This window comes from Perca fluviatilis, chromosome 20 (assembly GCF_010015445.1).
Source record: "Perca fluviatilis chromosome 20, GENO_Pfluv_1.0, whole genome shotgun sequence".
Taxonomy (NCBI): Eukaryota; Metazoa; Chordata; class Actinopteri; order Perciformes; family Percidae; genus Perca; species Perca fluviatilis.
Window position 1 is genome coordinate 19,551,407 of NC_053131.1, and position 18,048 is coordinate 19,569,454.

The following is an 18,048-nucleotide window of genomic DNA, read 5'->3' on the forward strand; positions in this document are numbered from 1 at the left end:
TTTTAAGATTTATTTAATACAGCAATGCATGGGTTTTTAATGCTCCGCTGTAGAGCTCTTCAGCATTCTAATGATCTGATCTGCTATTACCACTTTCTGTTAATGTTTTAATAAAATGTTAAACTGCATATCCAGCTCTTTCTTTTGAAGTAGGTTGCTTATATTAGCTAGAAATTGCAATCCTGCCTGAGGTGTCAAACTTTGCATTCTGAATGCTGCACCATATCATAAATATTACAGAGGATGAGATGGGTTTGTGCTCTCAATGAGATTCATGGATATTTATAGTGATGGGAATTATGGATCACTCATGTCTTATTTGCTTTGCAGAGACCACATTATGCAGTAAAAGATTAGTTGATGTTTATTCTGGTAATGCTGGATTCCACATGAACAGGTGTTTTAAATGATTATTGTATTTTCTCCACAGGTGCCTGAGTTGTTTGGTCCCATCCGGACCATAGCAGAGGGCAGAGGGGAGACTGTGCTCATCGGTACCACCAAGCACTTTGTTTTGCAAGGCAGTTTGGATGGAGAATTCATGCCTATTACGCAGGTAGATGCAACTGTCTAGTATAGTATTTCTACATTTGTACTAAGATGCAGGGTTGCAACTAACAACTATTTTTATTATCAATTAATCTGCCAGTTATTTTCTCGACTATATTTCTTCAATTGGTCTATCAAATATCATAAAATTGTGAAAAGGTCCATCACAGTTTCCCTGAGACCCATATGACATTTTGCAGTGTCTTGTTTTGTCTGACCAATACAGTAGTTCACAACCAAAAAATATTCACTTTACCATAGAATAACACAGAGAAAAGCAGCATATCCTCAATTGGGCGTAGCTGGAACCAGAGAACATTGAGCATTTTTGTGTAAAACGATGAATCGATTACCAAAGTAGTTGCAGATTAATTTTCTTATCGATTAATTAATGTATCATTAATCATTGCAGCTCTACTGTGATGATGTTGTTCAACTACTGGACAAAGTGAAGGTTTCACTTGCAAGGCTGGGATGTTGTAGCACATGAAGAATAAATAGAAGTGAAAGAAGAAAAACTCTCCTCTCCTCTCCTCTCTACAGGGTCACACTGATGAGTTGTGGGGTCTGGCTGTCCACCCCTGGAAGCCTCAGTTCCTCACCTGTGGCTATGACAGGCAGGTCTGCCTGTGGGACTCAAGTTCCCATCAGCTCATCTGGACCAAGAGTATGGAAGTAAGTTTAGCCAACACTGCCCCCTGGGGTCAGTCATGGGAATTACACAGCCCTCAACAGATGATGAATCAGACACTATTTTATCAGTTCTGATGTCTTTAAGAATGAGAAACAAACCTAAGGTTTCTTGTTTTTGTTTTTTTTGAAGATGCTTCCTCTCCAATGTATGAATGATTGTAAGAAAATAAATAAATAATTGATCACAAAAAAAAGAATGAGAAACAACAAGAACTCTACTTTTAGCAGCTAAAATGTACAAACGAACATGGAAACAATCAGAGTAATATGATATCAAATCTATTACTCCACGATTGGCTTTCAAACTAGTTGTGATGTCACACAATCCTGCTCTGACATACTGTTTACCTGTTAAACGGAGATTTAAGGTGAGCACATGGAAACTTGGTGAAACGCGAAATATGAAAACAGCCTTTTAGTGTTAAACTCTGCATGTACATCACTCTGCACAGTGAAGCTCAAACATCCAAATGGAGAAATAGTAAGCAAAATAAAAATTTTAATACATTTATTAACTACTCTTCTTCCTGTTTCTGACAGGATGCTGCCCAATCAGCAGGCTTCCACCCATCTGGAGCTGTGGTTGCCATAGGAACCCAGACTGGCAGGTAGGGGATCCAATCACCAGAAAACACAAAAAAAAAATAGTGTTTACATGAAAAAAGTGACAAGAAAAACGATTTTGTAGAGCAGATTTTAAAAAGCAGATTGTTGAGCTGTCATTGATCCTGCAGGTGGCTCGTACTGGACACGGACTCTAAGGATCTTGTCACAATGCACACGGATGGGAATGAACAGCTGTCTGTTATGTGTTACGGGCCAGGTACGCTAATAACTGCTGACGACATGTTTCCCCTGTACATGCAGAGTGTTGTTTTAACCGTCCGTTTCTTTTCTTTCATTTGGACCTCAGACATATTTAACTTTATTTTGTGAACATTAATCTTCCTGTCTTCTTTTCATTTATTTAGATGGTAACTTCCTGGCCATCGGTTCCCACGACAACTACATCTATATCTATGCTGTGGCGGAAAATGGGAGGAAGTACAGCCGAGTGGGAAAGTGCTCGGTGAGCACCTGTATTTACAGTCCACCATCATCTGCAGCTCTGTTATTTTTAGTTCCTCCTGGCATCATCTTTATCTTTAGCTCCCTCCTCCGCTCTATATTTGGGCCTCCACTCTGTACACTCTGTCCTCAGTGTGTGTTGATACAAAAGCTGTAAAATGATAAATGACAATGAGCTGAGTCATACAGTGCTGCGTCTACGATAACTACGTACTAACATAATGACTAAGGGTTGCTATATCAAATCCAATCCACATTTTTAGGATTATTTCTGGTGCTTGAAATAACATAATGCCTTAACTCCAGGAACACTGTAAAGGTAAATGATCTAAATTGGTCCTTTTGTATCACATCTCAGGGTCATTCAAGTTTCATCACCCACCTGGACTGGTCAGTGGACTCCCAGTACCTGGTATCAAATTCAGGGGACTATGAGATACTGTATTGTAAGTATGATCACCGTCATCGTCTCACATCCTTTGTGGTTTTGTTTGTTTAATGCAGTTTCTGTTCAGTTAGAAATTGAGTTGATGTAAGCCCATGACAACTTTTCTATAACAGTACATAATCACAACCAAATAAGAAGCTATTTTTGTTAAAAGGAACGTAGCCATGATATTGGGCTAAAACATGTTGTGTATTTGGTTTGTGTGTGTTTTCCCAGGGATCCCATCAGTGTGTAAGCAGGTGGTCAGTGTGGAGACCACCAGAGATATCGAGTGGGCCACCTACACCTGCACTCTGGGCTTCCAGGTCTTTGGTAAGTGAAGGCTCCTCCCCTCTCCCTCTTTAGGTGTGTGTTTGTGTTTTAATATCCATTCAATAGACGTCTCTGCTGCTCTTCTCTGCTCCTCAGGCTTGTGGCCCGACGGCTCAGATGGCACCGACATCAACGCTGTCTGCAGGTCCAGTGATAAGAGCCTCCTGGTTACCGGAGACGACTTTGGGAAGGTCCACCTATTCTCATACCCCTGTTCACAGTTCAGGGTAAGATACTGTGTACTGTCATTCAACATATTCATCTCAGTAATGTCAAAAAGGAGATCAAGTGTCCTGTCAAACTTTGATTCATAGTTTATGGAAAGGCAAAATTCGATATGTGCTTTTCTATTCAGGCTCCCAGCCATGTTTACGGCGGCCACAGCAGTCACGTGACCAACGTGACCTTCCTGTATGACGACGGCTACCTGGTGTCAACTGGAGGGAAGGACATGAGCGTGATGCAGTGGAGGATAGTCTGAGGGAGCAGACAGAAACAGATACTGTTGGTTTCTTACTTCTGCTGGGGCCTGAAGCCCAGCTGAGGCAAACTGAACTGAACTGCACTAAACTGAACCAAATCAAACTTAAATTAACTCAGACACTACAAAAAAAGTGGATCTGCCTGAAGTGAAGTGAATTGACAGAAGAGGAACCCGAGGTTTCCTTCCGGATCTGCTCTCAGATCCCAAATGAGACTGTTGGAAACTGTTGGAGGTGTACGGTTGCTTGAAATACAAAAATCTTGAATATTTCACCTTTTCTTTATTCACACTACATGTAAAAAAAAAAATCATTATGAATAAATAGCTCTCCCATGTACTTTAGCCAAATCACCAATGATATGAGACAAAACAAATCAAACGGATCAAATCTGTTTAGAACCAAAGGCTCTGACTTTCTGACTGCATCTGTAGTTTTGCTTTCACTGTTCTTATATTGTGCACACTCCTGCCACAGATAATGGACTGATCAGGTGTCAGATTCAGGCTGAATATCATCGCGCTGGAGATCCAAGAGCATTGGAACAATTATAGCTGTGTATGGAAAGAAAGAACATGGTGATTTTCTAATTGGTAAACTTTCTTTCATTTTGTATTTAACAACTCAGGAAAGACACTTAAACATAGAGACGTATCAACTAAGATTCAACTGTTGTCCAGCCATTATTGATTTATTTGCATTGACTAATTGTGTATGAAAACTACCTATACACTTGAGACAAATGCTGAATTTGGAAGACATGATGAATAAATAAAAGATCTAGTCAGATGTGATGTTACCCACCATTTAAAACTACAAATTACAACATTTAGATTCAGAGTTAGGATTTGAACCCTTTTCTGCAACATTATCTGATCATGTTTGTACATTTTAATGTTTCCGGGTCTTAAAAAAAGGCACCTTTCCTATTATTTATTGATCAAGAGTCAAATCCTTCACTGACAATTTCAGTTTCTTTGAGTTTTTCCCTGCATTAAATCCCCATTTTGTCCCATATGTGTAAAGATACTGAGAGGCTTGAAACGGATGTGAACAAAATGTGGGTGAATATACAGTATTTGAAAGTGTTTCAGATTTTTGGAATGGGTTGTTGTCTTTGCCTTGAGGTGCAAGGAAAATGAGAAGTAAGCATGTATTGTTTTTTTTCTTTCATTGATGTGAAGTCTTTTCAAATATGTATCTATCTGCATTTACTGCACCAGGATCAGTTTAGGGGGAAGGGGAAGGATGAGACCATTGCACTGTAACTGTTTACTGTCTGGTGTGCTCCTCAGTTGTGCACCATCAGTCACTGGCAAGATATTTAACTGAACCTTTTTGAGGTGTTTTTCTGTAATGCACTGCTTTAGTCTGATAAACATACAGCAGGTCTATTTACCTGCACGATAGAACAAGCAAATCTCCATTTAGTACTGACCAGCGCTTTTCATGAACCAATGTCTGCTTTCAAACTCCACACTCCTCATTTTACGTTAACAGCAGGCCAATATTACACACGTGCATGAATAAACAAGAATTGTTTGACAGGGATTCAGAAGATTTTAGTATGACCATAACTGCCACTGATATAGGAGGCATATTGGTGTTATTTTAAAAGTCTGACGGTTGGCTGATTGTTGGAGTTATCTTTTCAGGAAAACCGCTTAAATCTAACAGCAGTGATGTAAAATCACCACTCTACAGTGTGAATGTAACATGATTTGTCTAACCACTAAACACTTGGGGCTGCAGCATACCATTGAACATTTAACATTTGTCTAGAAGTAAATGCAATATGAAATTCCTATGAGACTGTGTCTTATACTTTCCACTTCATTTTTTTTTGGGGTATTACATATTACATATTTAGTTCAAGAGGAAGTCTGATCAAAATCCCTAAAATATGTGTAAATATATTATAATATAATCATAAAGTGTATGGGCATCTTACTACAGCAGAATACCACCATATCATTATACTGTATAGGAATACTTACTCATAATGGTAATCTCGGGATGTGTGTGGGGGGGCGTCAGTGGGCTGCACGTGTGCGTCTTCGCCGCAGGTGGGCAGCATTGAGCCGCTCTGCTCCCTTCTCTCCCTTCGCACGCCGCACGCGGCATTAGCATTTTCCCTCAAATCTCTCCACCTCACCAAAACACTCCGAATGGGAATAAAATATGGCATGAGGGAGGCGGCTGACGACCACCGTTCACCGTCTTCTACCGAGCACGAGCCCCGGCTGAACATGGATTTAAGGATACGTCGCGGTGCGTGTGGAGAGCAGAGACAACGGAGCACAAAGCGGATGGGAGAAAACGCTCGTGTCCTCGCTTAGCGTTTCTGCAACACACGACTCATCATCAGCCTGTATTATCTTTACACGCGCGCATAAGGGACACAAGGTTGGAAGCTGGTGGGCTGATTAAAGCCTCCCAGACTGTTTATACAGAAAAACAAGCGGACTGTTGGTTCTATTCATCAGCCTCGTCGGTTCCATCATCCCGGTTGAATAAAAGACGAGAGAATGAGGTAAGCGGCGGCACCATGCGCTCGTCATGACAGATGCGCACCGACACCCATCCTCTAGCATGCAACTGCATTTATATGTAGCCTATTTTATAGGAATATATAATAGCTAATAATGTAGCAAAGAACCGCAGCATCTTAGACGTCTTGTGGCGTCATTTCTCTCCTTAGAGGCAGTATTGTAAGCATGCAGGGTCCCACCCACCGGGCCTCCGCTCCATATCGGCGTCCTTTAACATTCGCTGTACACCTAATATACAAGGTGATTAATGTAGGCTATCAGTTGTGCTGTTTCCCCCAATGTTAGCCCGCTATTGTCACCACCGGACCCACCCAGTGTGTTCAGTACAGGATTTAGGCCAGGCTAATGTTGTCATGGAAACGACAGCATCGTGTATTTCTCCACATTAGCATTACTCTGCACCTGCTGATATAAAACGTTGAATGTGGCTGATGCACCGGCCAGTGTAAGTGTCTGCAGGAGGGCTAATAGGCGAAGTGAGGGCGCATATATCCCTCGCAGGAGGAGGAGGGTGTTTATTCTGGTGGTTGCCAGGCAGGTTATCAGACTCTCCACCCCCCTCCTCTTACACACACACCTTCAAAAGCCTACTCCATGACGAATGCACACATGCACATATCCAGCCTATGGAAAATGTGTCTCATGTTTAAATCCTCATTGTATGTCCAAGCCCGTGGATGGTATTTTGAGCCTTTCCCTGCTTATGTTGGTATGCAGAATGCACGGAGGGCCAAATCTTCTCCAGCAGCAGTGTCTCTCTGTATTTTGTTCTATTTATGAAGCAGTCCTTTTATATTTCCCCCTACTGCCTTTAGTTTGACTCCTCTGTGTCTCCGTAGCTGCAGCCTGCGCTATTCTGTTTTATGGCTTCAGATTTGCTCTGACAGCTCTCCTCAGATACAGTGCACTCTCTCTGCTTTTACTGTAGCTACCAGTGTTTGTTTGTCTGCATGTGTGTGTATGTGACTCTGGGTGTGTAGTTGTGGTGTTACTCCCTTTAGAGAGAACAAGGAGACCGAAAGAGAGTAAAGGAATAATGGTAAAAAAAGAAAGAAAGAAAGCCATAGGTGCTCTCACATCTGGATATCTTGTGTGTGAAGTACTCATCCAAATAATTCACCCCTCCCCGTAACCTCACACAACTCACAGCCAGTAGCTGAACTATTTTGCTCTCAGACTGTAAACATGTAAGATTCATGTCTTCAAGTCCAGTTGGATGAACATGGTGTTTCCTCTTTTCTGTAAGCTTGAGTCCCATCCTGTGTGTTTGTTGTTGCCAATGGCAGATCTGCTCTTTGACTCAAGCCCAAAAGGGAAGTCTTAAATCTCCACAAAGCAACAACAAGGTGACCTGGCTCTTCTTTTTGCAGAGTAAAGAGGAAGATGTAATTCAATAAGATAATTTGTTCAGCATCACTGCTTCCATTGCTGCATTTATGTAAGAGGTGTGTGTGTGTGTGTGTGTGTGTGTGTGTGTGTGTGTGTGTGTGTGTGTGTGTGTGTGTGTGTGTGTGTGTGTGTGTGTGTGTGTGTGTGTGTGTGTGTGTGTGTGTGTGTGTGTGTGTTTTTAGTCCGGTAACAGTAGTGGTTTCATTATGCAATGCTTACTTACTCTTCTCCTTGTCAGACTGACTGCCGTCATTTGGGGTGGGTGTGTGTGTGTGCACATTTGAGAGAGAGAGAGGCACAGTGGGTTGTGTGAGAAACAGTGGAAGAGGGCAAAAAGCGTCTGTCCTGTACTATTAATGCAGGATGTTTTCTGAAGCTACTTGTTGTGGTGACTCATCGTTAGGAAAGGTAGAATGAGCGAGTGCAGCCAGTGGAAGGTAAAACGCTGAGTTATGCATCTTACTGCAGGCAACTGCTGCCCTCCGAGCTGATCAGAGAGCTCCACGTGAGCCAGCGTCACAACGTACAGCCACAACACTCACATTCTCCAGGGTTTCATTGGTGCAGCCTTTCAGGGAGAGCAGTTAGAGGCAGGGGAAAGGAAAAGGACTTCTAACTCCGAAATAACTAAATCAGCACTACACTGGGATATGATAGCCTACCTGAATTTCAGAACAAAACATTTTCCTGAATAAAATAGTCTAAAGCTGGCAAAATTTAAATCAGACACTTAATGTTTAAACAATATGTAAACAAGATTACTAAACTCCCCAGACAATCTACGCTAGTTTTGGTACTTGACACCTTGCAATACTGAAGGACACGTTTCTGTTCTGAGTTTTAATACCCAGTGCTTCGCAAAGGTGTGCCATACAGTAGGGGTGAAAAAAATCGATTCATAATCAAATCGCGATTCAAGCTCTACCGATTCAAAATCGATTCATAGCATTCCAAAAACCAATTCATATTTTTTTTAACTGTCTACTGCAATCACATGGGGAAAGTACATTTACATACTGTGAATCGTTTTTTTAATCGAGAATCGTTTTAGAATCGAAAATCAATTTTGAATTTTCTGAATCGTGCACCCCTAACATACAGGTTACAACATTTCTCAGGTTTTGTCAAGAAGTGTTGAAGCTGTTTTGTTCACCTGCTCTAGGTGTCAGCAGTAACTGATTAGTGAAGTATATGGTTCTGTACCAGAGTCTATATGCCCGTAATGTACAGAAAGATACAGAATTGTTATTTGCATATTGCAATATATCGCAGAATATCGAAATATGTTTAAAATCGCAATAATACCGTATCGTGATAATATCGTATCGTGGGGCTTCTGGAGATTTCTACCCCTAGTTGCAAGAAGATTTAGTGTAGGAAAGCAGAAAAATCCAACACAATATAATATTTCTATTAATCAAAAATGCCTTTATTTTAGCATTTTTTCCCCATGTAACTTAGCCTACTGAATAATTTTACCTCTTCGGGCCCTAAAATAATTCAGATAAAACTGGGGGAAAAGATCCCTTTTTGGTTTACGTGGTTATAACCTACAGACATGGAAGCGGTGACGATAGCTCACAAGTAGACGTTGCTTTGTTTTAAAAGGCCAAAAAGGTTTGGAACTACTGTTCAAGATTATCTCCATTAGAATTTCTGAGCATTATTGTGTCTGCAAAGTAAATAATACGTTTACCATTTGATGGAAATACACTGGACCTCATACACCATGTTTGGTGTAGTTTCATCGTCCATATGACTCTGTGATTTACTTTTGTCAGTTACGCTTCGTGGAATGGAGGATTAAGTTAGACTCAATGTTTTCTGTTGAGATGCTGAAGTATTGACGTCGTGCTATTATTGTGGTAAGCTAGTTCAATTTTGCAGTAGACACACTGTACAGAGATTTCGTTTTAATTACGTTTGAACTGATTCCAAACTTTGGACACTTTCTGTCGTTTTCTCCAGCCTGTCTCTTCTCTTAGCCCCTCACTATTTATGCTGCCGTCAGTCTTCATGGCATGTATCCGTATCGACCAAGGGGGTAAGCTTCGCTTCAGAACTCGAGCCATCTATGGCGCCATTTTGTTGCTAACTGGCCATCACCTCCTGTTAGCATTCCGCTGACCGCCATTTTTTTTTTACGTCACTTGACTGCGAATAACTTTACATCAGAAATGTTTGAAGACTCTATTTGTCCATTGTTTAGTTCGAAAGAAACACAACAACGTATAAAACGCTCCATTACCTTGTACCTCACGTTATGGCTCCGTAGCAGACGTTTTTGTAAAAATAAGCTAACGATTGTGTCATAACCAAGTGACTTACTGTCGCATAGTAGAGGAATTACCGTATAGTACAGGAGAAGCTCGCAGGCAGTTTCGACTTACATGAGCTGTTTAGGTTTAATTAGTAATGTTAACTAGCATGTTAGTTAGCAATAATTAGCCTATGCTTATGTTATCTCCTTACATACACCTACACTCTCCGTATCTGTAAGATTGGGAATGATTGAGATTTCTCTTGGCACAGCTACCAGAAGACTTCCAACTTTCAGACACGTTGCTCACGTCACATTCTCTCAGTTGGAGGCTGCGCAGTAAAGCTGGCCATCACCGGAAAAGTGCTTCTAATAGCCTTCACTGGTCTCCGTCCAGAGCAACGGGGTCTATTGGTCCATTATATACTGTCTATGGTATCGACAGCAGCCCGGTGTGCGACAGTAATAATCATCCGTGCGGAAACACCGTGAGCCATACAACGTTGGTAACGATCATTAAACAAAGCTTCGAGGCAAATCATTCTCAATCGAGGATTTTTAGTAATCAAATTATTCAAGTTACTCGAGGAATCGTTTCAGCCCTAGTTGCTGGTTTTGAATTGTTTATTACTGCTTTAATGCTGTTCAATTGTTTTGTTGCTGTTTGTTATTTCTGTTCCTTTAATTGTAAAGTGCACTGAGACCATGTTTAATGGTAATTTTACACTTTTTAATACAATCTGATCCCATGTGATTTTCTGCTCTGCACTTATCATAAACCATATACTATACTCTAAACACCACAAACCATTATACCCATACTGTAATCTGGTCATTTTCTAGCATATCCCAGACATCTTACATCATATGCAGGCTTTGTGTTGTTAGAGATTTGACGATAAATCTACATTATGTGTCCGCTGGATTGGTGGAGGTCAAACAGGCCGTTTCAGGTGACCCCACCACACCGTGAAAAGCATTTACAGCTCAGCGAGGCTGCATACTGCAGTTTAACCCCATTTTAACATTGTAGTGTGAGTCAGCTCACGAGTTTTACTCCCCTTGTACACATTTACACAATTTGGCCTTGGACGTACATTGCCAAATACATACATTAGTATCTGCAGCTTTACCAGCCACTCATTTTCATGCATGGTCCTGTAGCCTATTTCATACAAGCCCTGTTCTGGGGTAAAAATAAGATTATCTTGTATTTGACTGACCTTCCAGGTTCTGTTGCATGTTTCTTATCATTTTCTAAAGCCCCCTAATCCTTAGGTGGACTACATTGCTCTTTGTTTTGTTTCCCACACCTCGGCTCGCTATGGCAAAGGAGCTTAATAGTCTACGTTTGCTTCAGCCAGATGGACCACCGGGTTGAGGACAAATTCTGATAAAGCCACAAGGAAACCGCAAATGTTACACTAGATGAATGAAATCCTTTGTTGCTTGAATAGAAAACTAATCATTACATCTGCTCCTGCAGTGCATTTAATTTTGCCCTGGAAACTTGTGTTCTTTTATGAAAGCTGAGCTACATAAATAAAGTGGTGTGTTGATGTGTGTTTCACACATGTAGTCAATTGGTGATTAGGGGTTATACGTATCTTACATGCATTAAAAAAATCTGTTACTGTAGAATCTATTTAAAGCTGAATTGTACACGCCATAGAAAGTTGTGAAAGCACTCCGGTTTCCTATATAGGCTAACATGTAATTTTCATCCAGTGGAAATGATTCCTTGGAGGTTGAAAGAAGGCACTCCACAATCCTAAGAGCGGAGAGAGGTGACTGGTCTGCTCCAGTCACATGTTCTCTCTCTCTCTCTCTCTCTCTCTCTCTCTCTCTCTCTCTCTCTCTCTCTCTCTCTCTCTCTCTTTCTACATTCCCTTACTCTGTTGCAACAGACACTCCTCATCTCTCTCGCTCACTCCTGCCCTCCCACTCTCCCTGTGTCTCAGTCTTATGTCTGCTCTGTAGGCCCAGTGGATTTATTTTGGAAACGTTTTCACAGGATGTGAAGAAGGGGAAAGTTGAGTTTGCTTCAGCGTCAGACAGCATGTGTACCGCTCTCTCCTCTCAGGCTGACACTTCCCCCTCTCTTCCATAATCTCCCTCTTTATACCTCTTTTCATCCTTTGCTTGAGGACTGGGGCTGTCTTCTTCAGCGTCATGTATTCCTTGGACGATTTTGGGTAAGCCAACGTGACTCCTCATCATCATCTTTTCTCTGTCTTGTTTTAGTTTTTCTGTCCTTTTGGAATTGTGTCAGTCAAAGGAAAATTGGCTTTGGAGTGGGCTGTAATGATGTTGCTTCTTCTGCTTCTGTTTTAAGCCTGGCTCATCTTTAACACCACAGAATGCGTTTGCTTCTTAAAACCGCATTTGTAGGATTGTTTGCAAGAAAACGTGTATTTCTTTTTTGTACCATTCTGCATATCGCTCCAGCACTACATGCTGTTATAAAGCTTATAATAATGCAACTGGCTTAAGTTGGATAGAAAGCGAGGAAAAATGGTAGAGGAAAATCTCCTCTAGGATTTGCCGACTTTCTTTCGTCTGTCTCCTCCTTTCCACCCCTCTGTCTGTGTTTTCTCTGGAGCCAGCTGTTAGCAGAGACGCCTGATTGGTTACCCTTTAGCAATCTTTCATTGGTTCAGTCTTTTCCTGGGAAGTTTCTTGCTTCTTCTCGTCTGTCAGTGTGTCCGCTCAGCTGCTCTCTGTCGTTCACAGGACGGATCCCTTCTGACTCATTGCATGTGTGAGAAAGAAAGACAGGAAGAAAGGGATAGAGCGCTAATCTCTGAATGGCTGCATGAGTAGGACTATCAAAAGCCAGATGACACGAGGATAGAGGGGTCTCTGTATAATATGGCCTTGGAAGATTACAGCGGGATGTGGTGATTTGTTAAAGCTCAAATACAGATGTGAAGCCGAGTGGGGCGGAGGAGATAACATCAGAGGTTTACGGTTGACCGCTTGTACTCTAGTAATCTACTGTAAAGTACAGTACAACATCACAGGGGAAACCTCTCTGTCTCACACTGTATGTTCATTATTTATGAGGTACTTCTCATACTGGCATTCAGATTATAATATTGCAAAATGTAACAAAAAACTTAGATAATATATTACAGCATCATTGTAAACATGTTTATCAGAGAACATGACCTTAAAGCAGGTTTCTGAAAACTAACTGCTCAACCATTGTCATGTCTTCCCATTAAGCTGTCAGATATTCCTGTTCTTGCCGCTCTCTTGTCCTCCAAGCATAGCCTACATATTCTTGTTCTTCATGCAAGATACAAAGAAAAATACAAGTCTGCAGCATTATATGATTCCACACTGACTGGGAAATCACAGCATTGTATCAAATATGGGCAGACTTTTCCTACTCATTTCGTACGTTCTGTGTATCCTATAAAGTCTTTTCCTCCAAAAGGAAGCAGTGTTTCCCTTTAAGGATCAGGATTAGTGACAGGACTGGAGAGCGCTGAGGAAGGTGGAGTGAGGCAGAAGAGAAGGAGAGGTGGGGGAGGGGTGTGCGTAGAAGTGGGGGTTGCTATCCATATTGTACTGTATGTGTCCATGACAATTAGCCTGGGGGCCAATTGGCATGTACACAGATATGTAATGAATAAGTGATGTCGCTATGGGGGTCAACATGCTGATTTCACTCTGGGAGGCTTTTCTGCTGCTTGCTGTAGATATACCACCAAATGATCTCCTTAAATTAGGACAATGGTTCCTAATCAAGCTTTCATCAAAGAATCCTTAAGTCTCATTTGATATATTGATACTGCACATTGAAACCAATATTGTGACTAGATGCATCGTAGCTTTGTCTGTTCTGGGTGATTGTAATGAACACATTCATCTACTTGCTTAATAATAATTTTCATGTCAACCCCTCTTATTGTAGATTCAATATTTTAGGAAAGCAATGGTAAAATAACTGAAAAAGAGGCTTTATGTACCTGATGAAAGTGTGCACGGTTTTTGGTTCTTTGACTCTTTATGATCTGACACACTTGTCAATAAGACCTTCTGAAGTCTAAGAGCTTTGCAGTCAGTGTTAGCTGCTAGAAAGGTAGTCTTGATTTGCCAGACCTTCCTCCACACCGCTGCGCAGGAGGGTCTGGCTATTCCACATAGCATTCCGGGGAAAAACTTGCTCTGGTTTATTGGCATCTCTTTAAACCAATCACAATCGTCTTGGGCGGCGCTAAGCGCTGGATGGAGCAATAGTGCCTCTGCAAAATAGCCTCGGGAAGGAACTTGTTTTGGTGGAATATGTGTACGTTCAAAAGTTGTTTTAGTCGTGCAACAGAAAACTCAGATTGGACAGATAGTCTAGCTAACTGTCTCGATTTACCCTGCAGAGATCTGAGAAAAGGTTTACCATAGTCCTCACAAATCGACCGGAGTTTAAAATTCCAACACAAAGAAAGCGGAAGTTAATGGACATCTGGCCGAAAAGAGTGACATCCATGCAGAATTTATTTAATGTAGACTATGTGAAACGCAATAACAGTATTGACACATTACCAATATTGAGGAATTGAGATGATGTAACAACACTAGGAATGAGCTTCTGTATGACAAATATTCATTATGAACCAAGTCAATCAGACGTTACACAATTGAAGGGCAATATTAAGAACATATATGGGGTATATATATATATATATGTATATGTATGTATGTATATGTATATATATATGTGTGTATATGTATGTATGTCAATTCGATCATTGTTCCATGGATCATAATTGTATGAGGAAGAGTAGTAGTAGTAGTCACTACTAGATTTTTACTTTTTGCAGTACTCCCATGTATTGTAATGTTTTGGTCATAGCCAGATCGATACTGGATATTTTTTTTTTTTAAGCTGATATAGATAATTGAAAGTTTTAAAGATCTGATGATAATAATAATCATTTTGCCATACGAGTAATGAATTGTGACCAAGCACATTTTCAGTACTTTGAGCTAAATGCTTACATCTGCATGCTAACATGCTCACACTTACAATGTTAACATGCTAATGTTTTGCAGGTTCACCATGTTCATTATGTTAGTTAGTAAGGATGTTATCATGCTAACGTTTGCCAATTAGCACTAACCAGAAAATACAGCTGAGGTTGATGGGAATGTAATTTTGTTTTTTAGGAATTTGATCATAAATTGAACAAAGTGATAAAGTCAGGGGATTACTGCATTTCTTACACTTCAATTCTTCCTGTACCAAATTTCATGGCAATTCATCTAAGAGTTGTCGAGACATTTCCCTCAAAGCCACACATTGTAACGTCATGGTGGCGCTAGAGGAAAAGTCAGGGGATCAGTACAATACATCATCTGGGAACCATACATATGTACGTTTTATGGCCTAATTTCATCTATCCAATAGTTATAGAGAGATATTAGTCCGGACCAAAGTGATGGAATGACTGACCGAAGCGCTAGCATGGCTAAAGATAAACTCTAGTTTCAATTAATCTGGACTACAGTGTGGACAAAGTCCCTCCAGCCAACGATAAAGCTGATGACTTCCAAAATGTCCTGTGGATCAAATTCTGATTAAATGTTGCCGTTAGTCAATTACTTAGTGGATGTTAACAGAAATGTATCATGCATACCCTTCCAGTTAATTTGTGTTGTACATGTTGGTGTGTATTCACCCGCTACATGTGTCCTCTGAGGTAAAGGGCATCCTAATCAATAGGAGCTGGCCACAGTATGGACCGCTGGCAGTTCATACAGGCTGGGCTTAATACTGGGTGGCTATGGCAACAGCAGGCTGGAGTTGAGGGGGGGGCTGGGTATCAGGAGCAAACCCCCAAACCCCACACACACACACACACACACACACACACACACACACACACACACACTCACTAAACATTAATGTGTGTGGATGGGGGTAGAAGCTGGTTGAGACGGATATGAGGTAATCTCCCTTGGGTTAACAGTATGACAATAGCACTGAGGTTCACACACACACACACACACACACACACACACACACACACACACGCATGCACACACGCACGCGCTCATATCTGTCAGACAACAGGCTGTTCACTGACTTCATCCCTGCCAGTCTGTCCGTCAGTCATCTCTTTGTTGCTGGATGGATCATAGCGAATGCAGCAGTACAAGAACTCAGACCTGAGGGACGTTTTTAATCTCATTCCATTTTTAAGTGGATGTTTTTTGTTTTGTTTGTGCAGTAGTCGCTCCTGTTTGAAATTTCTTTGGCAGACTCTCATCAGGAGGTTTAACTTTTAATGAGTTATAACTTAAGGTAATGGAGCAGCACAACAGGGAGTTTGTGTCATAGACAGACCGCTGCTGCTGCTGTTGTTTTTCTGTTTACCAAAATGGACATACATCGGCTTCAAGTGCTTCGTTACTGCCTCCCTCAGAGTGTCAGTGACTCAGGGTTGTTCTACAGCCACATCTCTGCCAGGTTTGTTGTGTGTGTGTGTGTGTGTGTTGTGTGTGTGTGTGTGTGTGTGTGTGTGTTTCAGTATATGTCAGCGATGAGTGATGGAAGTTAAATGTCAAAGGCAGCAAGAAAAGAGAGATGGAAACATTTGTGGTGATTGAAATAGAGCGAGTTGTGATTCAGAGTATGTGCACGTCTGATAATTTGATCAATGAGGTTCAATCATTGTGTGCGAAGAATGTGTTGATGAAATTCCAGCAGCAGGGACAGGGACAATCTTTCCCTGTTGTATTTTAATCAGAGCCAAAATACTAATCTGTAATCTTAATCTGGCCACAACAAACGTTTAGATGCAGAATTTAGGTTATTTTGGATTAGTTATTGTGTGCATGGATAATTTTCTTGGCACAAAACTGACATTTAACTCCTTTTTGTATAAGTGTGTATAAGAGTGTCAGAAGTTGTGATCTGTTTTCATGATCCTCTTTTTCCTTTTCTTCCTCCCGCCTGGTCGCATCTTTTCAGTCCAAGCCAGAGATGCTGCCAGAGGGATGCAGCCCACTGTGTGAACACCGAGCAGCTTCTTTATTCTAAACACTCGGCAGCCTCACATAGAGCATCTCTGAATAGCAGGGCTCTGTAAGCGCTCCATACATGTTTAATTCACACAAGCATTGAAGACAGCATGGCTTCTGGCTGAAATGGCAGTCTTTCGGGCCAGTGCCCTTCTCTCTCTCTCTCTCTCTCTCTCTCTCTCTCTCTCTCTCTCTCTCTCTCTCTCTCTCTCTCTCTCTCTCTCTGTTTTCTGCTGGCAGGATGGATGATATGGGGAGGGAGGTTCGCCTACTGCTGCTGTCCTAAATGAGAAGTGTAGGATCAAACAGCCTTGTTGGCTGTCTTGTTATCATGAGGGAGAGGAAGGGGGGATTAAAAATAAAGACAATGAGGTTTTATGTGTACAGTATGTGCAGCTGCTGCTTAAAACTGACCTGAACCTTTCACTATGTGGGACATCAGAACCTGATGGTAGCAGGACCATGACTTTGCCTTACTGAGAGCTGCGATAGTCAGATACAAAAAGAAAATCACACTATATTTATTTAACATAGATTTCAGAAAGGATCATTGTCAATTTCATTTATACAGTGTCAAATCACAATTTTTAAGAGGACTGTAAAGTATGTATATATCTACAGACTCTTAATGTAGATTAGGAAAAACTACACAAAAAACCTCGCCAGACAGGTGTCATATTTACAAAATGGGGAGATGCAGTGGTAAATATGTCTATCTTCATATATTTTGGCATTTTGCTCTTATTTTTTTATATTATAGTGCATATTGTATTAGGTTGCAAATCATTTTGGGAATCAATGTAATGAAGTTTCTCATTTGTCAGGTATTTAGTTCACTGGATTAGACAAAAAACAGACATTCCTGTCTATCAACCTCTTTTTCAATGAATTTATTTGAATATTTACTAGATCACGATAATATTAATAACAACCTGCACACACTGTGATACAGGCTGTTATCCATATCCCCTAATCCTAATCCAGAGTGGACAGAAATCGCAGTAATAGAAATGCAATATGTAGAAACAGAATGACAATATTAAGTAAATGTACACTACATATAGTATTACCGTAAGTAAATATTGAGTGTAATAAGTTAACATGGATGTGGCTGACCATTTTTCATGTTTTGCATTGCCTTGTTGAATGAATTGAACTGTTTTCTCATTCTTATGTGTGAGTGCCAGCACGCCCGTAATCAGAGGCACTAACATGTATTTCTGTATATTGTAATAGATGTGTATCACACAGTCAGAAAATACAGAA

General features: G+C 40.9%; 2 protein-coding genes across 12 annotated transcripts in view; both read left to right on the top strand.

Moving 5' to 3' along the window:
• eml1 (EMAP like 1) overlaps window positions 1–5,357 on the top strand; it is a 55,876-nt gene extending 50,519 nt beyond the window's left edge. For all 8 annotated transcript variants that reach the window (XM_039785931.1, XM_039785928.1, XM_039785925.1 and 5 more), the window contains 9 exons: window positions 431–556; window positions 1,093–1,224; window positions 1,783–1,850; window positions 1,977–2,065; window positions 2,214–2,311; window positions 2,669–2,756; window positions 2,975–3,070; window positions 3,167–3,297; window positions 3,426–5,357. In XM_039785931.1, the coding sequence (XP_039641865.1) occupies window positions 431–556; window positions 1,093–1,224; window positions 1,783–1,850; window positions 1,977–2,065; window positions 2,214–2,311; window positions 2,669–2,756; window positions 2,975–3,070; window positions 3,167–3,297; window positions 3,426–3,551 (954 nt within the window). In that variant the 3' untranslated portion in view covers window positions 3,552–5,357. The remainder of the gene's footprint in view (window positions 1–430; window positions 557–1,092; window positions 1,225–1,782; window positions 1,851–1,976; window positions 2,066–2,213; window positions 2,312–2,668; window positions 2,757–2,974; window positions 3,071–3,166; window positions 3,298–3,425) is intronic.
• Window positions 5,358–5,654: 297 nt separating this feature from the next.
• Window positions 5,655–18,048, top strand: part of evla (Enah/Vasp-like a) — a 37,309-nt gene continuing 24,915 nt past the window's right edge. The window contains exon 1 of one of the 4 annotated variants that reach the window (XM_039786464.1): window positions 5,655–6,085. In XM_039786464.1, coding sequence (XP_039642398.1) covers window positions 6,081–6,085 — 5 coding nt within the window. In that variant the 5' untranslated portion in view covers window positions 5,655–6,080. Of the gene's footprint in view, window positions 6,086–11,653; window positions 11,949–15,857; window positions 16,229–18,048 lie in introns of those variants that run through there. The other 3 variants (XM_039786463.1, XM_039786462.1, XM_039786467.1) reach the window with 3 other exon arrangements.